Genomic DNA, 25,599 nt, shown 5'->3' with positions numbered 1-25,599 from the left:
AGCAAACACAAGTACCTCCTTACAAGGTAAATTTGGCCGGAAAATGTGTGCAATTTTAGTGTTTGCACAGCATTACATTAAGCATAGACCTACTAAAATGATTAGACTGCCGTTCACTTTGATGATGATGTCTTTTTATATGCTTCTTAATGTAATAGGGTGCATATTTGTATGCACCTCAACCCTTCACCCCATGCTCTTTGCATATTTGTAGATGCATGTCCACGAAACACAGCAGCTCCCAAGTCCATTTCCCCAGCCGCTGCCCTGCCTATGATACCCCTCCGCTCATGGAATTCACAATGGGTGCTATGCCCCCCCCCCCTCATTGAATCCAATAGCTGGGAGGTTTTCCACATTCTTTGGATTGAGAGTACGGATCGCATAATAAGGCAAATAAACATGAAGTGTGAAAGATTAACTCTAAAATTATTTCTGCAGGTAATTCATCCCTTATTTATGAGTCTGTTGGTGCTCTCTATGGTTAAACTGATGATTACCTCCAATATTTAAAAATAAAGAAATTAATGCATCCTGCCTGGTGCTTTCCTTGTACGTATATTTGCATTTTGCCCTCACAGCTGTGCCAAAAGTGCTGGAGCCTGCGTAGTGCTCGCCAGTTAAGGATATAGTCTGACTCTGGCAATCTTGAAGGAGGTTCGGGCAGCCAGTGCTCCAGATAAGATTTTGAAGTGGGAGTATATTACTGCCCTTTTCTTAAGTTGGGAGTAAAATGATTTTTATGGAGTAAAAAAGTAAGTACCATTCCCAAAAAACTGAAATATTGTAATAATTATTTCTTTGCAACTAGTTATTAATGGACATTAAAAGATAATATTTTGCTTCTTTACATTAGGCAGTAACAATAGTTTCTTCCTATGGCTCTATGCGTACTACTGGTCGAAACGTATCCATGGAGCTGTGTTGATGAAAGCAGGGGGTCAGGCTCCGATGTCTTTTTCCCATTTATTTTGTTGGGAGTATTTTATTCTCTATTTTTTATTTTTGTGAGTATTCAGTGGCTGATTACACCCCATACCTGTAGGGCAGTTGCTAAAATGTACAGTGCAAAATTACCCCTGGCATTCAGACAACGGACAAATATTAAGTGTAAAATGATAGTAGACGTTAAAGCGTCCTTCATTCATGGACTCCTTTCTCAAGGCTGAAAGCAGAAATCTGCCCTTTTAGTGGAGGTAGTTGTCTGTAAAATAAAGAAGATTTAAAAGATCTGGGATTTTGTATTTCTTCATTTACTAGGATTTTAAGTGCTGCCAATCAGAATCGGCCCCTTCAAGAGGGCGCACAAGAAGGGAGAACAGGAAAAGGGGAAACTGGGGAAAGAGGGCAGGGAAACTGACTTGCTGGAAAGGTGACCAGGGTAAGGAGTATATTATTAGTGTCCAGGCATGGCAAGGGTATATACTCTGAAAACTCTCTGCCTTTAAAAACAGACAGAAACTACAGTAAAAAGGACCTGGGTGGTGTGAGGTTTACTTTTGCAGTGGCAGGGACCAAAGCCACTTACCCAGCTGGGATTTTAAAATTGGCATAGGGAATAATTTCGGAGAAGGCTAGTGGAAAGTCTGAGAATGTGGTGTCCTCCAACCTGGTTTATTTAATAAATTGGTCTGGTTCCTCACTTATCAGTGTCGTGGACTGGAACCTTGATGTACATGATCTTTCAGAATGCTAAAAGAAGGTTTACACTTGGGAACGATCCAACAGCTTTGTTGGTCAACTTTGCTGTTCAGATGTAGGTTGCCAAATTTGGGAGTTTCAGAAGCTGACAAGGATTTACTTCTGAGCAATGTTTACAGTACCAGGCCTCTCTTTGTTCATGTGTTAGCCTAGTCTTGCAATCAACTGCTTTTGCAATGCTTGTGCAGTTGCTTCACATTTTGTATGGTGTCCTGACGAATGTTGTGCTGAGTAACTGGCATAGATGGATTTTTAGTCTAAGGCAATCTAATTCAGCTTTAGGGCCACTCCTGCCTAAATCGAGATGATTCAAAAACTGTTTCTGAATCATCCCATCGCTGAAATTGTGAAGCACATTTTCTCATAACCTTTATGTGGATTGATTGCATTGACCTTCAACTAATGTAATTGTTGCAGCCTGACCAAAGATATGACGGGAAAGGAAGATGTGTACCGCGGCCCAGCCATCCGTGCCCTCTGCAGAATCACTGACGTAAGTCCTGAGCAAGTGATTTTTCTGGTCGGCGTTGTTACATTGTTTTGATGGTGGTCTAATATGCCGCTTCTCGTCGTGGATGATGAATTGGTGAAATGTGAGCATAGAAGAAAAGGACAATGTCAAATCAGTTTGGGTGGGGGTCCAGAAATGTGAGGTCAACCTTTTGAAGGAGATCTAATACAATGGTACAAGGGAGGTGGAAAGCATTGGTGATGGGCGTGTGGTAGGGAAATGCCCATGAGGGGACTAAAGCTTAAGTAAGAGAGAATGAACGGTCTTGGGCACAAGGTACAACATTGTAATTGATGTACTGCATCACTATGTGAATCCAGAACTTGGTCATTGATGACATCTGGTGGAGTCGGAATATGCACTTCTTTCATTGAATGTAAACACTATGGTTGTGTATGTTAGCAGAAACCTCTTAAAACATTCCAGTACTTCTCCTTTCCACATATATTGTATTTCAAGACTGAAGAAAACCATTTGCACGTCACATCCACCTTCCAGACCTGTCTTTCATACCCCTCACGCTGAGCATCCTTTGCAAAGGAAGAAAATACATATGTGGCCTTCATTGTTTTGCGTGATTTTTAATGTAATACGTTAAATGATCCAGAATATAGCATGTGACCTGAAGCAGAAGGGTATAAGCAGAAGGGTATGGCGATCCAAATATTTTCTTAGAGCCAGGATTTTAGAGACTGTTATTAAAGGTTTATTCAAAAGAGCCATAGCATAAATTGTCAGTGCATTCCAGGTAATTGTTGCTGTAATTAAAAAGAATCCTATTTTGAGAGAGTAAGTTAAGAGGTTTGAATGACTATATAGTGACACAGGCCGGAGGCAAGGGATCTGTTTCAGCTTGTACCAGAAGATGTATTTTTGATGTAATATTTTCGGTTTTGCCATAGAAACCATTATGTACCAGACTTGAGTGATTTCAATAGAAAGTTCTTTTATGGAAGAGCAAGAGTTTTTGGAGGGAGGGGGTGAAATGGACACTTCATCTCATCCTAAATATTATTATGTGGCTGCGTTTTAAAAGTTCTGGGTTTCCTTCTGCAGTGAGATTGTCATGCTCTTGCAAAGCGCATGTTGTGATCCGCTGTGGTCCTTATGAATACTTTTGTGCTGCATCAGACCTTTTAACAACTGACTGTGTGATTAATACATTTCCATTAAGAAGCCATTATAACCAAGTCAGATCTTTTAGTGTGTAAAAAATATAGTTGGGAGGATACAAAAAGCAACTGTCGGTTTCCCACCTCTTTGTTTCTGTGAAAGAGACTAACTAGTGATTTGAGACTTAAAACCTGTAGTTTGTGTAGCATTTCTAGAGTCTGGCTTTGGTTGTAAACCACAGTTTAGAGCCCAGGGTAAAGAGTCTAATCTCATGCATTTTGTTCTAAGTCTCCATGTCTTGAAGAAGGCTTTGGACAGTATTCTAAGTGGCCCCTTCCCCCTTTGAATATAGTCTAGAGAAGATGTTCTATGTTGATTTACCTGGGAGTCCTCCGATTTGGGCTGACGGCATTTGACTATATACATCCTGCATCACTGTAATTGCCTTTAACCCCCACTCCACTGTAGTATAATCTGATTAACGTATTCAGCGATTCCTGAAATAGCACGGTATAAGCCTGCCACCTTTCCCGATTTATATTGGATATACATTTTCACTCTTCAGTGAGAATACCAGTTTTTAATCCTGGAGAAGCTTGTGTTTAAATTAGTACTAGAAGCACACTGCCTGACCCCTCTTGTCTCAGAAACCATTCCAAGGTGCTAGGATATTCCTCATGTTATAATGTATTATGCAATTTAGAGTAATCTGCATTTGCTTTCCTATGACCCCACCAAAAGGGATAACTTTTATTTTTTTATCCTGCCAATTTGATTTGAAGGTTTTGATAGCCCTGTATTACACAAGTCTCCAATGTTCTGCTCGTCTGCTGTTGGGCAAAGGTGGCAAATAATTATGAGGGAGAGAGAGAGAGAGAGAGAGACTGAGAGACTGACACTGACAGACTGACTCACAGACTCACACTCTCCCCCAAAATGCACATGTTTGCATCTGACCGATTTACATAGAATGTACAGTCGATTGTTATCTCGCCTTCCTCTTTCCAGGGGACAATGTTGCAGGCCATTGAACGATATATGAAGCAAGCCATTGTGGATAAAGTGCCCAGCGTGTCCAGCTCCGCTTTGGTGTCATCCTTGGTAAGTGAGATGATCTCTGTTAAGCTCACCTGATAGCAGCACGTCTTGATTTTCCCATGCTTTGGGTACTGTCCTGAAAAGAGTTGCTGTATGCTGCAGTTTGGAAGTGACCTCAAGATAGGGGCTCATTGAGCACATCTTGAGTCTCCATAACACTTTGGTTCTAGGGAGGAGCCTCTGCAGCACACACGAGTGTCGCATATTGCTACCTCATACTGCATTTATTTTCTACTTTTCTGTTTTTTACACCTTCCAGAAGACATTTAACTACTCTATCCAAAAGAACACTAGGAATGGTTAAAAGTTGTAGTCTAGTCCTGCGCTGCAGATCAATTTTTTTGTGAGTTGGCTCTTTTTTTTGCCATAGATGTAGGATCTCAAAGACCTGTGCAAAATTTAAACCATTTTGTGTCTAAAAACATATGCTGGATTACAAAGTGTTGACAATTGTCCTATTATTTTGGATTCAGGCAAAGGTTAACTGGGCATATTTTTCTGGCTGTAGCAGACTTTGTAAAATCTGTGCTATAGTCTGTACTTCAGATAATTTTAAAGTAGGCTAAGAAATCCTTTATGCTAAGAGTAATGTACATTGATTAACCCCTTTAAATGTTTCACCGCTTCTCTCTTCAGCACATGATGAAGATCAGTTATGATGTGGTGAAGCGCTGGATCAACGAAGCCCAGGAAGCTGCTTCCAGTGACAATATCATGGTGCAGGTGAGTGTGTGCTATTTGTGCTTATATCAGTCCCGTCTTTGTCTGCATAATTAAGTTGGAATCACTATAGGAGGAGAACTTTTTGGGATGGAGATAACTTTGGCATTTTGTTCATAGGGGTTCAGCCATGTGCACTGCCCATTGTTTGGGCAGAATTTCATTTTTGGAGGTTCCACTATCTCTTTGTAGGGACCCCTAAACATTTGGCACCCTGTTGATATGGATTTCTGGAATCTGCCCCTTACCGGGTGAACCGGTTGTAGGAGGCAACCATAGTTCTACTGAACAGGCTTGTTAGGCAGAGTTTGTATGCAGTACCCTTTGGGACCACTACACACAACGTTGACTACAGGTGTAAGCAAAACCAACCTTTGGTATAAGTCTGTACTACACAGTTTGTGGTAGCATTGCTGAGCAGCCCGGCTTATCTCAAGAGGGGAATGTGAGCTGTAATGATGTTACACAGAGGTCTACAATCACAAGTATTCAAATACTCTTCTACTCAAGGTTTCTTGGTAAAACACTTATTAATTTATTTCACAGTCAGTTATAAAACATTCACTAGAAGGAGGCAATCTATATCGCACACAAATATACTTCAGTACTTTACACGGTAAGGGTCTGAGGCATTTAAACTACTTTGAAGGAGGAGCAAAAAGGCATAGGTTAATATAAAGAATATTACAGTTACTCTTAGACAGTGCAAATAGTTTGAGTTCACCAAAAGAGCCAATTCAATGCAATGGGGTAGGCAAAAGTCAATGGGCTAAAGTCTTGTATAGGATAAAGCAGTTTGGTAGTTAAACAGAAAAGTCTTTGCCAAAGTTCTCAGAAGTAGTTTGTAAAAGAAAGGATCATTTGTTGGGTCACAAGCTGACTAGGCCTGCAAGTTGCAAGCACTTTCGCAGTCAGAGGGAAGTTCTCTAGGTCTGGTTTTCACAGTACGTTACAATGAAGAAAAGATGCAGCCGAAGACTTCTGTTCCTGGCAGTTCCTGCAGATCTCGCTGTTCCTAATCCTCAGTCGTGGGGACAAGAGGGAGGACGTCGGGGGAACTCCTGCACTGGGACTGGTCGCAAAGCTGGCAACTGGCAAATCTTTGATTCCGGTAGCTGTCGTAAAGCACAGAAACTGGTGTCCCTCTCCCTGGTTATTCGGTTTCCTGCAGCACTCTGAGGAAAATACAACCGGCTCTGAGAATGGTATCCAGGTGGCTTACGGGTCGAGTTGATTGGTCTCACCAACTAAGAGGGAGAAGTCGTCCTTGCAGGGCTTCTCTGTCGAGATGAACTTGGCGATTCGGACCTGCAGCAGGACATCACTGGGAAAACCAACGGTCCAGGAGTTGCAGCAGCCGTCCTCTTCAAACTCGTCTTCGGTTCTTTCGTTCTAGTGGTCGACTCTGCCTTCAAAGCCAAGAGACTCGCCTTTTATACAGTTCCCTCTCATTCATTCCAGCCTAGCTGAGACCTCGCCAGACATTCAGCCAGCCAATCTTGCCAGAGTGCATCTGGGTCTCCTAGGAGACTAAGCACAGGGAGTTTCGGGCACCTCCCTCCCTTCCTGCCCACCCCAGACACTCGGGCGCCCGAGGCGGTCTTCAATCCTGAAGCCCGCCAAAGGCGTTGGAACAAAGGGACCAAACATGGTTTGGCGCGCAGAGACAAACTCTAGAAGGACCTTTCCAAAAAGAAATGGTGAAAAAAGAAGACCGGACCTGTTTAAACAAAGAGGGCGCAGATGCCATCTTGAAAAACAGGGCTCCCGTGATTTAACGCTACCAGTGTTTGTGGTCGGGAAAAATCATGGTAGCTCGTTCTAAAACCACTGCCAGCAGCCATTTCGAGATGAAAGGGTGGCATTTGCCTGCTACATTAGTTTCTAGACATAGGGGATACTAGGTGTAATCCCTCCAGCACTCTATTGTAAAATAGGGTGTGCTGGGTCTAGGAATTTGAAAAGACTAGTAAAGTCAATTTCACTTTATTTTGTCTAGGAAACAGTAGTTTCTCCCAGAGAAGGTATTTAAACCTTGGGACAGCCTAAAAGGCTTCCATGTGTCACTGCACTGAGGGTGCTGTGTGACACATGAAAAGACAATTCCTATGGAGTTGTCTAAAACTCCATAACCAAAAGAAATAAACACAGAAAAACAAACAGAATTAAAAAGTTCGAAGTTTAGCAAAAGAGCTGGAGGGCTCGAAGGTGGGAGGAATTGGCACATTTATGAGAATTCTTCCCAACAAGGTTTGGTCCATTTGTTTGTTTTGTCTTTGGTGGGATTCACAAGTGAAGCCTGCTCCTGGCTCCACGGTGTCTGGTGAGGGAGGTGCCCGAAACTCCCTGTGGTTAGTCTCCTATGAGACAGGAATGCACTCCTAGGTGATTGGCCGGCTGGCTCTCAGGCAAGGATAGCCACCCTGCTGGGTGATTGACAGCCAGGCTGGGATGAATGGGAGAAAACCTCATAAAAGGCGAGGCTTTTTTGGCTTGGAAGGCAAAGTCGACCACTGGACGAAGAAATCAGAAGAAGACGCCTGCTGCAACTACTGGACCGTTGTTTTGCCCAGTTGAAGCCCTGCTGCTGTGCTGAAACTCCAAATTCATATTGACAGAGAAGCCCCTGCAAGGACGACTTCTCTCTGTGTTGGTGGGACCAATAAATCAAAAGTAAGCCACCTGGACATCCTTTTCGGAGATGGTTGAATTTCCACAGAGTTTCTGCTGGAAACCAAAACGCCAGGGAGAGGAACACCAGTTTGTGTGTGTTGCTTTTGAGCTGGCCAAGAGCTCCAGGAAGATCCTTGGGACTCCCAGGTAGCAGGACTGGACGAGCCTGAGCCACCTCAACAGTGTGCTGGACCCCAGATGCAAAGACAGCCCATTTTGACAGCCAGGAAATGCAGTGGTGCTGTTTGCGGTAGACGCAAGCACCTGAAACACCGAATTGCCACTAGTTCGAAGATGGGAAGATGGCCGGTTGCTGTCGGTAACCATCCCATTGCAGGGCAGGAGTCCACAGAAGTCCTCCCTCTTGTCCCCATGACTGAGACCCAGGAACACAGGATATGCAGAGCTGCACAGGAACAGAAGTCATCTGCTGCATTTTCTTCTAATTAAAGGTACTGTGAAAGTCTAAGAGAAATTACCTCCTGTTATAAATTTGCTTCTACTGCTCACAAGTATAACGGCTTGTGGCCCTACATTGATTCTTCCTTTTCTTCAAAGACTTCTAAAACATTGTGCAAAGACTTTTCTTGCTTACCTGCAAGAAGTGTTTCAGCTACATAGACTTTTGCCCATTGACTTTGGATTAGCCTGTTTCCCTGCAAGACTCTTCTCTCCTCTGACATCAGTGGAGGGCTGAAAAGTATTTTCCTAGTGACCTCTTGTTAATTATAATCTTTTCTTTGACACTCATCTCAGTACTATTCTAAATGCTAACAATAATATGATATGGCACTTATAACGTGCCTATATACAAGTGTTTCAAGGTGCGACGAGGCAAGGGAGGGGAAACATTGAGAAGACAGACAATCCTACTAGGCCAGGTGTCATTCAGATCGCGCAAGTGCAAGGGTAGGGAAAAAGGGCAAGTGCCTGGGGGAAGGGAGAGGGGAAAGTGCAGTGCATGGGATAGAAGAATAAATAAGATAAATAAAAGCGGCCAGATGGTGGCAAGTGCAGGGTAAGAGCAGAAATAAGTGCTGGTAGGGAGACTGTAGTGTTACGCTCACCTGGTACCCACGGGGACGCCACCCAGCCCTGGTTGGATGATTTGCACTCTCAAACCCTCTCCCGGTCCCTTGGTAATGCCTCTGGTTAAAGATGGGTCTGCAATATAGGAGAGCTGGATTCAATACCAGATTGTCTTTGTTTTCCCACCTCCCTTGGCCTCAACTCCTTCCTACCCCTTGGGCCTTCTCCTCACCTTAATATTGTAAAAGGTAGATTCTCCGTCCTGCTCCCCGTGGCAGGGGCGCGTAGATATGTGGGCGAGCAGCGACCAAGTTCTTTCACTGGTGCAAGCCCCACTGTGGGAATCCAGGCCTGCTGCGACTCCGTAGGTTTGCTGCTTTACAGTCTTTATATGCAGGTCTTATGTTCCTCTTAGTTCGAATAATAATGTCTTGCTTCTTTCCTTTTAGGTATGGAAAGGTATTTTGGTGTTGTCATGCAGTTTGAAGATGAGCATGGGCCGGTAGGCGAAAAGCGCGGTGTGCGCGATGCTGTCCGTTGAGTAATGCGAAATGCGCGGCGCTGTTTCGCCTCTTATATTGCTAACCTGTGTCTTTTCTCTCCTTGCAGGTTGCGATGTTCCTCACTGAGCGCCGTAATGTTCCAGCAATGATACTGACCAGGAGATGACTACCCAGGTAAGAATTGTGTGGCTTTCTTCATTCGGGAGGAAACATGAGTAAACGCTTACTAATGCTGTCTTTCTTTCTCCTCTTTCCAGTTTATGGTATTCCAGGATGCATGCAGTGCCGGATGATGTCAGGTGAGTGGAACTGAAGTCATCAATGGATTGAAGACAGGATACTGTTGCAGGTAAGTTTTGTAGTGTTCTTTCTCTCTCTGCAGGTCCTTGGTTTCAGGTAAGCTGGCATCAAAGAACTGGACACGGTGAGCATTACACTGCCCACAGCAGAATAACGCAAAGCATGTTCTGCTGTTTGGGTGTGGTTTAAATGGTCTCAGGTAAAGTAGTCCAGGTAAAATAGTCCCAGGCCTGCCACACGCAAAGTAGTCCAGGTAAAGTAGTCCCAGGCCTGCCACACCCAAAATACTAGACCGCATAGCTCAGTTCCTTGTAACTGAGCTCTGTGTGCCTTCATGTTGGCTGAACCCCCCCACCCCCCCAGTTAAATAGTCCCAAGTAAATAGTCCCATTCTAATGTTGGTCTTCATGGTGGTTATGAGCCTGGCGCCAAATGTCCAACAGTCTTGGATGAGGTTTTAAGGCCTTTGACCTTGCCCTAACTGGAAGGCTGACTTGCCATTGGGGGCCAGGGGCAAGGGTCATGACATGTAGGGATACAGAAAACAGTCCCCAGGTGTGGGGGTAGCCAGGGGGGCAGGGCAGGTGTGCAAAAAGCGGGGCCTGGCCCCAAGATCAAAAAGGGTGGCCAGGTAACCAGTGCAGTTTCAGCCAGGAATTTCAGCAGGGGAGAGGGGCAGAGAAGGCAGAAGCAAAGAGGAAGGTTTTGAGGTGTTTCCGGAACCGGAGATGGTTCTCCTCAAGTTTCAGGGAGACCGGAAGGCTGTTCCAGAGGGAGGCCTCTGCTGAAGAGAGAGCTCGACCACCAACCCGTTGCTTGGAGAAGCGACTGACCCTGAGGGAGTTGGAGGCAGATGAGCGAAGATCCCGAGAAGTAAGGAATTTGGGAAGAGAGAGTTGAAGGTATTGCGGCCCCAGGCCCCAGAAGGCCTTGTGGACAATGTCTGAACTTAACCCTTGCAGCCACTGGGAGCCATTGCAGAGATTTCAGTCCTGGAGAGATACGATCCCTGGGCTTGAGGCCAAGGACAAGTCTTGCAGTCCTGTTTTGGATAAGTTGAAGAGGGCGGAGAGTAGAGGCAGGCAGATTAAGATAGACTGTTGCGATAGTCTAGCCTAGAGAGAACCAGGGCTCTGGAGACGTGAGCTTCTGGGGAAGGAGAGGAAAAGAAGAATACCTCTGAGGAGGTGCAGCTGGACCTCTTAGAGACGTAAGAGATGTGAGGAGAGTGTGGAGTCGAAGATGACCCCAAGGTTTTTACCCTTGCAGGTGGAAGCAGGAAGAGGGCCAAGAGAGGTCGGCAAGAGAGCTGCAGGGAAGGAGGGAGTGGGTGTGCCGATGAGTAGAATCTCAGTCTTACTGGCATTAAGGCAGAGGTCATTGGCGGCACACCACTCCTGGATAGCAGACAGACGGACAGAGATGAGGGAAGGAGAGGAGGAGGCCGAGGGTAGCCTGAAAATGAGCTGGGTATCATCCGCATAGCACTGAAAGTTGGGGCATAGAGCGGCGATGTGATGGGCAAGAAGTGCCAAGTAGGGAGAGAGGTTAGACCCATGGGGGATAACACAGGTAAAGATATCGGAGAAGAAGGACCAAGTTGGACCTTGGAGGGTCGGTTGGAGAGGAAAGAAGTCAGCCAAGCCAGAGCCTGTCCAGTGATACCCAGGTTGTCACGGAGACGGTTGAGCAGGATGGCATGGTTGACAGTGTCAGAAGAGAGATCAAGCAGGATGAGGCCACAGAGGGTGTTGGAGTCAAGGTTGGAGATCAGGTCTTCACGGATGTTCAGGAGAGCATTTTCCGTGCTTCTGGCAGCCCTCAAGCCAGACTGATGGTCATGAAGACAACCAACAGATTTGGTGTGGAGATTAAGATGGGAGATGGCCAGTTTCTCCAGTAGCTTGCCCAGGAAGGTAGTGATGGAGATTGGGCGAAAGTTAGCTGGGCAGGACGGGTCAGCAGAGGGTTTCTTAAGAAGAGGGTGCACAAGGGAGTGCTTCAGGGGGGGTGGGAAGACTCCGGTGGCGAAGGAGCGATTGCAGAAATCGGCCAGGGCAGGAGCCAGGGAGTCGATGTGGTCCTTGATAGTTTTGGAGGAACAGGGTGAACCTGTCTCGACGAGACTTTCATAGATCGGACTTGTCAAGAAACCTCGTCTGCAGAGAAAAGGGAAAGGCAGAGAAGGAGGGGGGGTGGCTGCAGAAGAGACAGAGGATGCGCAGGGAGTAGAGGGAGGGAGGCGATAGGAGGTGACTGAGGACAGGATGTCCTGAGTTTTTTAAATGAAGTGAGAAGCCAATGCCGTGCAGAGGGCCTGGGAAGGGACAGGAGAGGTAGAGACTGCGGCAGGATTGGCCAGTTCCTTGCAGATCTTTATCAATGTCTACAGTGTCCTAACTATTGATGTCACCTGAGGGTGTAGGGGAGTGTCTGTGTGGCATCCCAAATGGGTGTTTGCTGATTTAGGAACTAAGAGTGTCTATTTTGAAGGTATGTGTGTGTGTTGCTATTATATTGTCCCTTTTAAAGAAAGCTTATACAAATGACTGGCAAATAAATAATTAATTGTTTTATCAAGAAACCTTGAGTCTAAGTGTTTGTTTGAATCTTTGCCACTGTGAATCCTTGTGTAACCACACTACAACTCCCATTGACCCCTCTTGAGATAAGCCTGGCTGCTCAGCCAAACTACCAACCTGTTTAGTTCAGACTTATACCAAAGGTTGGATCCTATTGCCAGGAGGCTAAGGTTGTCGTAGTGCACTGAAAGGCTACTACCCCAATCTTTACCTGACACTGCTAGCAGGCGGTGAGGATAGATTTTAGAGTTGTTACATTGCATATTTGCTTTGCTTTTGCTCAACTAAAACCTTCACAAGGCTAAGCTCCACTAGAACAGCAATTGTAACCTGCCAAATATGGATAACTTCAATCAGGAAGCCCTGATCATTTTAACAGTAGAACTGAAAGAAATGTGTAAAGTCAGGAATCTCCCTGTTAAAGGAAAGAAAAATGAATTAATGGCAAGATTGTTGAATCATCAAAGTCTGGGTAGTAGGCCTGTGTTTGGGAGAATTCTCAGAAACATGCCAATTCCCTCCACTTTAGAGACCGCCAGCAACTTTGCTGGATTTTGAGGACTTGATTTTTTAACCGGAGAGCGTGAGACCCCTTTTCTCCACTCATGTATTTAAATGTGATTTTCTACACTGTTTATTTTGGTTATGGAGTCTAACAAACTCCATAGGCATCATCTTTTACAATTGTGTCCTTCATTGCAGTGACACAGGGAAGTCTTCCAAATTTCCCAACTTTTAAATACCTTTCTTTTGGATAAACTACTGTTTCCCAGAGCAGTAAAGTGAAATTGACTTTACTTACCACCCAGCACACATGATCTTACACTAAGTGCCGGAGGGGTTACTTAGTATTCCCTGTGTCTAGATCCTCATGTAACATTTTTATGTCACCCTTTCCTCACTGAATGGCTGGTGGCAGTGGTTTCGCATTTACCGTGGCTGTTTGCAGCCTCTGTTAAAGCAACCGCGGGAGCCATCTTTTTCAAAATGGCGCAGAGCCATCTTTGACAAAATAGTCCCCGGTCTTCTTTCTTCGCCATGTCTTTGTGGAAAGGTCCTTCTAAAAATTGTCTCTGCGCGCCAAACCGGGTTTGATCCCTTTGTTCATTTCGCCTTTGGTGGGGTTTTTTGAGTGAAACCGGCCTTTGGCTCCAGAGTGTCTCGAGCAGGCAGGAAGTGAGGGAGGTGCCCGAAACTCCCTGTGCTTAATCTCCTAGGAGACCCAAATGCACTCTGTGGTGATTGGCTGGCTGGCTGGCTGGCTCTCTGGCAAGGACAGCCATCCTGCTGGGTGAGTGACAGCTAGTCTGGAATGAATGGGAGAGAAGTGAATACAAGGCAATTCTTTTGGCTTGGAAGGCAGAGTGGACCACTGGACTAAGGAGCCGAAAGAAGAGCTTGAAGAGGACGCCTGCTCCAACTCCTGGACCGTTGGTTTGCCCGGTGAAGCCCTGCTGGAGTGCCAACTTCACAAGTTCACATCGACGGAGAAGCCCCGGCAAGGACGACTTCTCCCTTTGAGTTGGTGGGGCCAATCAACTCCAAAGTAAGCCACCTGGACATCAATCTCGGAGATGGTTGAATTTCCACAGAGTTGCTGTTGGAAACTGTAGAGCCAGGGAGAGGAACACCAGATTGTGTGCATTGCATTTTAGCTGGCCTAGAGCTTTTGGAAGATCCTCAGAACTCCCAGGAAGCAGGACTGACCAAGCCTGTGCCCCCTCAACAGAGTGCAGGACCCCAGAAGCAAGGAAAGCCCAGCTCAACAGCCAGGAACCGCGTTGTTGCTATTTGCAGTGGTGCAAGGAGCTGAAACGCGAAACAGCCACTGAAATTGACGTTTGCCGTTTGCAAGTTTTGACCGTCCCAGTGCATTATGAGTCCCCCGATGTCCTCCCTCTTGTCCCCATGACTGAGGCCCAGGAACAGTGAGATCTGCAGAGTTGCACAGGAACAGAATTCATCAGCTGCATCTTTTCTTTGCTAATGTACTGTAAAACAAGTCTAAGAACTTGCCTCTTACTGTGGAAGCGTTTGTAACTTCTGAAACTCACAAGTTTAATCAGCTTGTGGCCCTACATTTTGATTCTTCGTTTTCAAAGAGTCCTAAGAACTTGTGCAAAGACTTTTCCATTTACTTACCAGAAGTGCTTCATCCTATACAAGACTTTTGCCTATTGACTTTCAATTGTATGACTCTTCTAAGAGGATCTGAAAGTATTTGCTATGTTTAAGAATATTGGTGATCTCTTGTGTTATAATAACCTTTGCCTTTTACCAACTTTTAAGAGGGTTCTGAATACCAACAGTAAGATTTTAATGTCCCCAGCACCCTGGTTACTGAAGTCACCTGTGGGTGTAGGTTGTGTCTGTGGGCCATCCCAAAAGGGTCTTGTCTGATTCAGAAACTGAGTGTACAGTATTGAAGTGTATTTGTGTGTTACTATTTTATTGCTCCCTTTTAAAGAAGACTTTATAACTGACTGATAAATTTAATAATTGTTTATGCAAGAAACCTTGAGTGTAAGAGTTTATTTGAATACCTGTAACTGTGAATCTTTGCAACTCCACTGCTGCTCACATTTGAGATAAGCCTGGCTGCTCAACACGTTACCAAAACTGTGTAGTACAAGCTTATATCAAAGGTTGGGTTGCCTATACCTGTACTCGGAGTTGCTTGCAGTGTTCCCAGAGGGCACTGCGTTCAAACTTTGCCTAACATATACAAGATAACACAAACAAATACTAAAAGGGACAGTGTACTTGTAAATGGTCAGGAAACCCCTGCCATTAGAGACACTGGGGCCAGCATCAGTGGTGGATGAAACCTTTTTCAAACCTGAGGATGTTGCTAAGGTACCCCAAGGCCCCACTAAGCTTGTTGGAGGCCCTATCCAGATGGTTCCAATACTACCATCTCTCATCCAGTGCAACAATATGACTGTAAGAATACCTGTCAGTGTACAAATTGAGGTGCCTGGGAGAGTTCTGCTGGGGAATGACTTAAACAACTTTTGGAATTGTATCACGCACCCCCAGGCCTCCCTGTAAAAGGAAGCAGGAGCAGACTAGAAGGCCAGAGAGCTCACTTTAAATGACTCTCAGTGGGTTGTTACAGAAGAAACTATAACACCCAGTCCACAGGAAAAGCCAGCGTCTATTTCCAAGAAGAAAGACAAAGGGGAATCCCAAGGTCTCAGGAAACAAGGTAGCACTCCTGTGAATCAAACCAGGACATCCCTGAGAGGACAGTTGAAAGACACACCTGTGACTACTCCACCAGCTGAGGCTGAGTGTGAGGTCCAACCAGAAGAGGTTGAGTCAGCTACTGATGACAAAGAGCTCGAAGAAGACCCCCCGCCACACCCTGTTGGAGAGCTGGATCATAAAGACGACCCTGAGCTGCAGTCTTTACTGGCAAAAGGTGACCCCTGTAGGGCAGACTTCAGCAGAGGTCAAAGCGAGTGTCCTACTCTTGAAGGACTTCACCAACAGGCAGCTTCCCAGCTGGAAGGGATAGAGCCAGGGAAGCACAGGTTGTACTGGGATGATGGCCTCCTCTACAGTGAACCGATTGAGTCTACCCCAGGAGACTACAGGAGACTTGTAGTACCCCAGGAGGTGAGACCTCAGTGTCTACAGTTAGCCCATGAGATTCCTTTAACTGGTCATTTAAGCTTTAAGAAGACCAAAGAAAGGATTTCTCTTTATTTCTACTGGCCTAAAATGGGGTCTGATGCAGATACATTCTGTAGGAGCTGTCACATTTGTCAGACCTCTGGCAAGAGTGGAGCCAAGAATGTGGCACCATTGGTGCCTCTCCCAGTGGGGGGAGACCCTTTTGAGAGGGTAGGAATCAACATTGTTGGCCCCTTAGACCCTCCAACATCTTCAGGCAACTGATTTATATTGGTTGTGGTAGACCATGCTACCAGGTATCCTGCAGCCATACCTATGAGGACTGTCGCAGCTCAGGCCGTTGCTAAGGCCCTACTTGGTATTTTTACCAGAGTAGGTTTTCCTAAGGCAGTTATCTCTGACCGGGGATTTAACTTGATGTCCCACTACATGCAAGCCATGTGGAAAAACTGTGGAGTGACCTACAAGTTCACAACAGCCTACCATCACTAGACCAATGGGTTGGTGGAGAGGTTTAACAGAACTATGAAGAGCATGATGGGTGCTTTAGAAGAACCCCTTAGAAGAAAGTGGGACCTTCTACTGCCATGCCTTCACTTCGCTTATCGAGAAGTCCCTCAGGAAGGGGTTGGATTCAGTCCCTTTGAGCTTCTCTATGATCATCCGGTTAGAGGTCCATTGGCCCTAATCAAGGAGGGGTTGGAGAGAGCTCCTTCCCGCAAGCCAGTGAGAGTCACTGATTATGTGTTAGGTCTCCGAAGGAGAATGACATACATGATGACAGAAGCTTCAGATAACTTGAAAGCAGGTCAGGCTCTGGTGAAGCATTGGCATGACCAGAAGGCCAACATGGTTGAGTTTACTCAAGAGCAGCTAGTTCTAGTTATGGTACCTACAAGGCATAGGGCCTTGCAGGACAAATTGATTGGACCCTTCAAGGTTATGGGAAAACTTGAAGAGGTCAATTATTTGGTGGACTTCCTAAGGAGGCCCCCATGGTCTTTCACACCAACCGCCTAAAGGCCTATGTCTCTAGAACAGAACTGGGAGCTTTGCTTCTAGTCTCAGCTCAAGAAGAGGAGGAGAGTGAGCCTCTACCTGACCTCCTCATGGACAACCTTTAAATGGGAAGATAGGAGTTAATCTCTCTTCTGATCTGACACTGGAAAGGAGTGCAAAGCTCTGTTAAATCAGTTTGCCCCTCTGTTTTCACTCACCAGGCTTGACCGCCTTGGGGCAAGCATGATATTCTCACTGGTGACTGTTTACCTGTTAAAAGCAGAGGTTACAGAATGTCAGACCATGTAAGAACCCACATAAAGGAAGAGGTCAACAAGATGCTTGATCTCGGGGTAATAGAGTCCTCTACAAGTCCATGGTCTAGTCCAGTTGTGCTAGTACCAAAGGCAGGATCCAAGTAGTGGAGATTCTGTGTGGACTTTAGAGCCCTTAATGCAGTCACTCAGACTGATGCCCATCCTTTACCTAAGACAGATGAGCTGGTGGACAAACTTGGTTCAGTCAAGTACCTCCGTACATTTGACCTAACCTCAGGCTATTGGCAAATAGCTCTGGCCGACCATGCCAAGGAGAACTGCCTTTTCAACCCCAAGAGGCCTCTATGAGTTTAAGGTAATTCCTTTTGGACTAAAGTATGCACCTTCTACATTCCAAAGGATGGCGAATCGTGTTCTGAATGGGATAGAGGACTTCTGTATGGCATATTTGGATGACGTTGCAGTGTTCAGCCCGACTTGGAAGGAACATATTGACCACTTAGGATTTATATTGCAGACTCTTGAGAAGGCCAATCTGACCATAAAGGAAAGTAAATGTCAAATTGGTCAGAGTAAAGTGGTCTACCTTGGACATGAAGTAGGAGGCGGGGGAATAAGGCTATTGCCTAGCAAAGTACAGGCTGTAGAAGACTGGGCCACCCCACTACTCTAACCCAAGTGAGAGCCTTTTTAGGTCTCGCAGGTTACGATGGGAACTTCATTGGTCCATAGCTTCTCCCTTGAATGTGATGTGATCTCACCCAAATTCCCCAAGGAGGTCAGGTGGAATTAGGAGTGCACTAAGGCAGGACTTAAGCAAGCCCTTTGTAAAGCTTCAGTCTTAAGAGATCCTGACTACAACCAATCCTTTATTGTACAGACTGATGCTTCCAATACAGGTGTAGGTGCAGTTCTGAGTCAGCTGGATGAGAAAGGCAGGGAACACCCAATCTGCTTCATCAGTACAAAATTGAAGGAACCTGAGACAAGGTGGGCAACCATAGAACATGAATGTTTTGCCATTGTGTGGTATTTGAAGAAGTTTGGACCATACTTTTATGGATCTACTTTTGTGATTCAAACAGACCACCAACCCTTGAGATGGTTAATGCAGATGAAGGGGGGGAAATATTAAGATGGTCAATCAGCCTACAGGGGTTTGATATATTTTTTTCTTTTCTTTTGTTAACATATTTTTTATTGCATTTTCATAAACATCAACAGTGGGACACTCAACACTGCCCCTTGCCGCTTCCCAACCACCCACACCGGAATGCCATTGTTCTCGAGTCCATGAGTGCAGGCCTATCTGAATACTGTTATATTATGTAAACAAGTCTAATATGCATATTTTGTGAGGGCACCACTGTGCCATTTAGTCACTGTGTAAGTATTCCAGAGAAATCGCCTAGTCTGTTTAAAATGTTTTGCAGTCCCCCTGGATGTTATGTGATGCGATCCATCGCCAGGTGGGACCAAACACTTTGGAGCCATTCTAGGTTGGATGGTGGCGTTTTCTGCTTCCATTTCTGGGCTATTGCTAGCCAGGCTGCTGTTAGTAGCCCCATAAAGTTCCTTTACTGTGTTTTTTGTTAATGTCTTGTCTCGGGGACTCAACAAGCCACACATCCATTCCTCTTCTCCCAAATCTTTTGCTCCCTTGAACATTGCCTGCATCTGGGTCTTTTCCTCCATCCAGAATTGGAGCGATACCGGCCAGTCCCACCAAATGTGTCTCCAATTGCCCTCGGCGTCACACCCCCTCCAGCATTTATTCTGGGTGGTTTCGTACATTTATGTAGCCTTTCTGGTGTATAGTGCCATTGGTCCAAGATCTTCGTCCATATTTCCCTTGTCTGGACAGCTCTTGTCAATTTGGGGATGACTTGCTAGAAGTACTCCCACAGTTCTTTCGTGACTACTCTCCCCAGTGTAGTTTCCCATCTCTTCATATATTGCCACTTGGTCTCTTCTGTTTGGGCATTGGGAAATGTGTAGATGGTCGAGACAAACTTCTTCGTCCCTGTCTAAGTCATGATGTAGGTCTCGAATGGAGTCAGAGCTCTGGTAGCTGCCTGCATGATCCGCAGGGTGGCTAGCCAGTGGTGAAGTTGTTCGCATTTGTACCTATCTTTTTCCGAGAGGCCGAGGACTTCTTGGCACTCTGCAAAATATATGCTCTGTTGGTCCTTGAACATATCCCCTACCTTTTGTACAGTCAGCCTCTTCCCATTTTTGGAATGCACCTCTCTCCATGCCCGGTTGGAATTCCGAATTTCTAAATAGTGGCATGAAGGGGGCTGGATCTATTGTTAGTATTTATTTTCTGGCTGTTCTGTTCCAAATCTCTAACGATGCTTTCATGACCTCGCTTATTTGAACATTCGGGTGTCTATGCTCTGTACTTGTCCATAGGAGATGTCGGAGTCGGGTTGTTGCCACCGCCCTGTCATCGGCCTCCCATAGCTTCTGGGAATCCATTCCTTCAACATCCACAGCTGGGCGGCCTCGTAATATTTCCGGAAGTGTGGGAGCGCCATGCCTCCTGCTGCCCTTTGCGCAGTGAGTATTAAGCTCGAGAGTCTTGGGGGCTTTTTTGCCAAATGTACTCTGACACTGCTTTGGTGAGTGCTTTAAAGAAGGAGGATGGGAGCCGGATGGGGAGTGCCTACAAGGAGTACAATAATTTGGGTAAGACTGACATTTTGATCACCGTCATCTGGCCACACCACCAAACCGATAGCGGGTTCCACCTTTCCAGGTCTCTTTTGGTCCTTTCCAGGAGGCGCAGAAAGTTTCCTGTGTAGAGGTCTTTGATTTTGCTGTTCAGGGTGACTCCAAGATACTTGGCCCGACTTCTGACACTTTCGATCAAAGCTCCCCTGCCTGTCTATGGATCTCTTCTCCGTTTCCTGCAAGAGTTAGAATTTCAGACTTTTGCCTGTTGATTTTCAGCACCGGGATGGCACCGTAGTCCTCTATTTCTTGTATGAGCGATGGCAGAGATCTCAACGCTCCGTAAGGGCCACTAGCATGTCGTCTGCGTAGGCGCAGTTTTGTGGGATATCCCTCCCATGTCAATGCCCTTGATGTCTGGGCCCTCTCTGATTCGTGCCGGAGTGGCTCTAGAAATATTGCCGATAGGAGCGGGGAGATAGGGCACCCCAGTTTAGTTCCCCTTCCAATCCTAATCATGTCTGATAGCTCGCCATTTACCGCTATTCAGGCTGAGGGTGAGTTGTAGTTGGCCCGTATCATCTTGATAAAGTCCTCTCCCATGCCCATTTTCCCCAGCATACGGAATAGCATTGACCACTCCACGCGGTCGAATGCTTTCTCTGCGTCTATCGCCCGTAATATGGCCGGAGTATGTGTGATTCCAATTTTCTCGATCAGGTGGGTTATCCGCCTGATATTATCATGGGTCTTCCTATTGGATATGAACCCTGATTCATCTTGGTGTTTCAGCTTGGGCAGCACCATTGTGAGTCAATTGGCTAGGATTTTGGTGTACACTTTGGCGTCCAGATTTATTAATGCGATAGGGCGGTATGAACTTGGGAACTCCAGATTCTTCCCTTGCTTGTGAAAGACTAAGATTTTCGCCTCATTCATGGAAAGTGTGATAATGGCTGTGTCTTTAAATGTATTGAATAGAGCAGCTAAGAACAGGGCCAGGTCATCTGCATAGGATTTGTAGAACGTTGGTGTGAAGCCGTCCCGGGGATTTGTTTTTCGGCAGTTCCTGGATCGCTCTGATTACCTCCTCTACTGCAATGGGTAGGTCCAGCTGTTGTTTCTCCTGCGATACTGATGGGAGGGTGATACCTCTCAGATAGGAGGATTGTTCTTCCTCACTTGGCTTGTCGGGCGTGAATAGTTTTTGGTAGAAGTCTTTGAAGACTTCCCCCATTTCCGTCGACAAGGTCCTTATCTGTCTGTATTCGTCCAGTAGTGCCTTAACTTTTTTGGTTCTGTTTCCCTTTTAACTGCCTTTCCAGGAGTGTATCGGCTTTATTCGCTAGGAGTGGAGTAGGCGTCTCTCTGCCCGTTTGGTCCGGAAGGATTCCATCTGCCCATGTATGTGTCGATAGGCTTTCTTCGTTTTCATTGAGTGGTTGCGGGATGTTTCCTCCCTGAACTCCTCCAGCTTGGCTTCTAGCTCGGCTTCCTATTTACTGTTTTGCTTGTCCCTTTGTGCTTTGAGTGCTATTATGTGACAGCGCGTCACTGCTTTGAAGGCCTCCCATAGGGTAGCCTTAGTGATTCCTGGTGTGTCATTGTTCTCAAAGTAGTCCACAATGTGCTCTCTGACAGACTCTCGCATGACAGGGTCCTGGATAACTTCCGCCGGTATTGTCCATTGCCATATTCCACATTGTCTGCGTATTGTGAGAAGTGATGTCCACCGAGGAGCATGATCTGAGAGTGAGATGGGGCCTACCTCAGCGCCCACCTCACTCAGCGTTTCAAATCTTCCCCAGCAGGTCTGTGGAAGCCCAGATGTAAACGATTCTGGAGCTTGTGCCGTGGACGTGCGAGTAGTGTGGGAACCCCGGAGTCGGGCCCCGGATTTTCTGCCAGACATCTTACAGAGCCAGCTTCTCCATGGACTTCAAGGCCCCTTGATGGTATTCCATGCCCCGAAGATTTGGGATTCGATCGGTCCATTTTGGGCTTGCACGCTAAGTTGAAATCTCCAGTTAGTACCACTTCGCCTTCGCAAAGATTTGCAACTTATTGAAGCTGTCCCTTATGAAGCCGTCCTGCCCTGTGTTAGGGGCCTAAATCATCGCCAAAGTCAGAGGGAAGCCTTCGATCTGCACATTTTCAAATGGGAATCTTCCTCGCTTATCGGGGAAGCTCTCTTGGATCTGTATATTGAGGGAGATGCCGAATGCTATTAGATCGCCCCCTTTCTTAGCTGTCATTTGCTTGGAGGATTTGATGAAAGCCTTTCATGTGTATACTTACTCTTGTTTTTTATATGCGTTTCCTGGATCATTATTATGTCAAACTTCCCCTTGTGTAGAAAGTGTTCCATCTTCTTTTTACCGGGGAGTTCAACCATCTGACACTATACAATTTTCAGCCCTATTCTCTGAAGATAAGGTTCTGCCCTACGTGGTTCGCTTGGGTCTGTTTGCATTGAAAGCTTTGCCTTCTGGTGGCTGGACCCCCCACCCCCCTGTTCCCCTCGGCCAATTTTCTTTTGGCAACCCTCGTCTTTCCGCCCTCCGCCACCCTTGTCTTGCCAACCTCCCCCCCCCCCTCCACCCCCATAACTTCCCTGAGGAGGGCTCTGGGCCCTATGATGACTCGGGCGTTAAGCCTTCCGCGCCATGCCGTCTTATACCCCACTTGACAGTCTCTGGGGCTCCCTAGCCTGTCCCCAGCCCCTGCCGCACCTGTGCGTCGGCCTTCGGTCATCATCAGTGTCCTCTTAAGACAGCATGCCGCGATCCCTGATGGTCTCCCAGCTATTTCTCCCGGGAGGGCAAGGTTGGTTGCTGCTTGGTCTCTGGGTTCTTCGTGGGGCGCCTGGGCCTTTTGTCTATGGTTTTCCATCCCTGTGGGGTTCTTCGTCCATGGGTGGGCTCTCCACCGGGGGCCAGTTCCCCTTCCTGATCATGCATGTTCATAATCCACAGGCCTTCCTCCCTTGTAGTGACTCTCTGTTGCCTCTCCTCCCATGTGAACAGGAGGCCAAATGAGAACGTCCACTTACATCGGATTTGTCTCGAGATCAATTCCTTTATGAGAGGGGCCATTTCCCGTTGTTTCTGGAGTAGTGTTTGTGCCAGGTCTTGGAAAAAGGTGTATTTCGAATGGATTGTTTTCCTCCCACGTATTCCTCATCTTGTGATAATCGTTATCTCCAGCTTCGCTGCTTCGGAAAAAGAAATTCTCGGCGGAGGGCGCTGTGCTCGAGGTCGTGGCGTCGATTGTCCCTCGACGTATTCCGTACTCTGTCGACGTCACCGATGGTATAAGTAGCTCTAGCCGCGTCCGTTGCTTCAGTTCTGTTTTTCCGATCGCTTCGCTATCGAGAACGGTGCGCTTCTATTTTCTGTGAAGAAAATGTCATCTTCGACACCCAGAACTGGGTTTAAAAAGTGTGCAGATTGTGGGTCTAAGATGTCGATTACCGATCACCACCTGATTTGTCTCTGGTGTCTCGGTTCCAGTCACCGAACCGACGACTGCGGCTCCTGCCAATCGATGACCGAAAAAGCTCTTCGTGAGAGGAGAGGTAAACTGTCTTGGGGGGAGGAGGGGCCTCAAAAAAGGTTTCGTCAAAAAAACATAAGAAAGCGACCGATTCTAAGGGATCGGATCACCATAGGCACTCGAAGAGATCTCGATCTAGAAGTAGAAAGAGACATTCTTCGTCGTCATAGAAAAAAATGAAGAGGAGACATAGATCTCCCTCATCATCTTCTTCAGAGTCGACTGAAGAAATTTGTTGTCCGACTAAATCGGATTCTCCCAGTAAGTGGGAAGAATTCTGCAAAAAGACGATGGAGGTTTTCGAGAATGCGGCCTTGACCCCCTCGAAAGAACTTCGAAAAGGCCATACCCCTAAGGTCGCTCCATTGGACGACAAAGGGAAGTCCAAGGCTACTATGGCTAAGACCAGTAGCGTCGAGGAATACAAAAAACCTCGAGTCGACGTAAAACCGTCGAAGAAACTTCGAGAGTCGAGCACCTCTCCAGTGCCGGCCAAGAAACACAAATCGTCGAAGACTTCGACGACTTCGTCGACTCCCTCGGCGTCGATAATTTCGACACCAAAACCACATGCGTCATCGACGCCATTATCGAAGTCATCTTCGAAAACTTCGAAGACTTCGAAGACACCCTCGAAAACTTCGAGGGATTTGCCATTTCCTTCGAAGCAGATGGAAGAGGAAGAAAGGAAATTCACTCCTTTGCCCAGATCAGACTTTTTCAAATCTATGTCTGCAATTTATGAAGAGTCTGCTTCAGAAGAAGAAGACGAAGTTACTCCTTTGGGAGTTACTTATGGGACAAGACAAGTTCCTGAAGAACTTATTGACCAGGAATCCAGAATGAGAGACCTGAGTGATACTCTACATTCTGCCAGTGGAGTTGACACATCCCCAGAATTAGAGTTCGCCAAACCTGATCCTGCAGAGCATGCAGATGCTGGGTACAGGGGGTCTTATGACCAGGGTAGTTGAATACATGGGTTGGGGTAATACTTCACCCATTTTTGAACAAGATGACATGAAGGATATTATCGTCAAGGGAGCCCAGAAGGATCCTGTTCTCCCTTTTCACAGGGCCCTTCAAAGGACTGTGGAGAAAAACTGGGAGAAACCAGAAACCATTGCTGCTGCAGACAGCACTTTTCCAAGAAAATACATACCAGCTGGATCGGATCCTGAATATTTGAATAAACATCCGACTCCAGAGAGTTTAGTCATTCAAGCAGCATCCACTTCAAAACAAACTGCTTATCCAACTATCCCTCCAAATAGAGAGGATAAAAAAAATGACGCCTGGGCACGTAAAGTTTTCACGTCAGGCAGTATGGCACTTAAGTCGGCAACTGTCACCCGTACCCTAGCCAGGTTTACCCATACCCTGTGGGACTGTATTTCGGCGGCGGCTGATCATATGCCGGAAGGCGAGGAAAGGGAAGGCTTCCTGAATATAGTCAAAGACGGGAAGGAGGCAATGGGGGAATGCCTCCAGTCTGGACTGGATACTGCTGATAGTATCAGCAGATCCATGGCTGCAAGCGTTGTGCTACGCAGATTTGCGTGGTTGAGGAAGTCGGGATTTGCACTGGATGTGCAAGCTAGACTCCTCAACATGCCCTTTGATGGCTCGAGGCTCTTTGGCAGAAAGGCTGATGAAAGCCTTGAAAAAATTCAGACCTCGAAAGCGGCAGCAAAATCACTTAGCGCCTCTTTGCGCCAGCCTCTAAAACCCTATTCCGGCTCATCTTCCTGGAGGGGTCGTTCTTTTCAATACTACTCCTCTTTTGGTAGAGGAAGAGGACAGGCCTCTCAAAGGGGCAAAAGGAACTTCCCTCGTGGAACACGGGGAAGAGGTGCAAAATCAGCCTCAGGAGCGGCATCTGTACCCTCAGCCACTCCTGCAGCCGCCTCCAAATCCCTCTGAGACCTTGTTACACAAAACAACAGTGGGAGGCGGGATCACTCAACATCTGAAGGAATGGCGGGGCATTACCTCAGATGCTTGGGCACTGGAAACAGTAGCCCAAGGTTACTGTCTCCCCCTTCTAAAAAGGCCTCAGAATCATCCACTGGGAGCCAATTCCGTCAAAATTCCGGATCCGCTCCTGTTGCAGGAAATTTTAACACTGCTAGAGAAAGGTGCCATAGAACTGGTACCTGTAGCGGAGAGGAACAGAGGTTGGTACTCCCCATATTTTCTCATCCCAAAAAAGACGGAGGACT

The 25,599-nt window shown here is 46.5% G+C and overlaps 1 protein-coding gene across 2 annotated transcripts in view; it reads left to right on the top strand.

Annotated features, from left to right (window-relative positions):
* COPG2 (COPI coat complex subunit gamma 2) overlaps positions 1-25,599 on the top strand; it is a 621,430-nt gene that overhangs the window by 90,939 nt on the left and 504,892 nt on the right. For both annotated transcript variants that reach the window (XM_069629620.1, XM_069629619.1), the window contains exons 6-8: positions 2,119-2,194; positions 4,334-4,426; positions 5,060-5,146. In XM_069629620.1, coding sequence (XP_069485721.1) covers positions 2,119-2,194; positions 4,334-4,426; positions 5,060-5,146 — 256 coding nt within the window. The remainder of the gene's footprint in view (positions 1-2,118; positions 2,195-4,333; positions 4,427-5,059; positions 5,147-25,599) is intronic.

This window comes from Ambystoma mexicanum, chromosome 12 (genome assembly GCF_040938575.1).
Source record: "Ambystoma mexicanum isolate Mex_15411 chromosome 12, UKY_AmexF1_1, whole genome shotgun sequence".
In the NCBI taxonomy this organism is placed as follows: domain Eukaryota; kingdom Metazoa; phylum Chordata; class Amphibia; order Caudata; family Ambystomatidae; genus Ambystoma; species Ambystoma mexicanum.
Note: the sequence above shows the minus strand (reverse complement) of the source record. Positions and strands in the feature narration are given on the sequence as shown.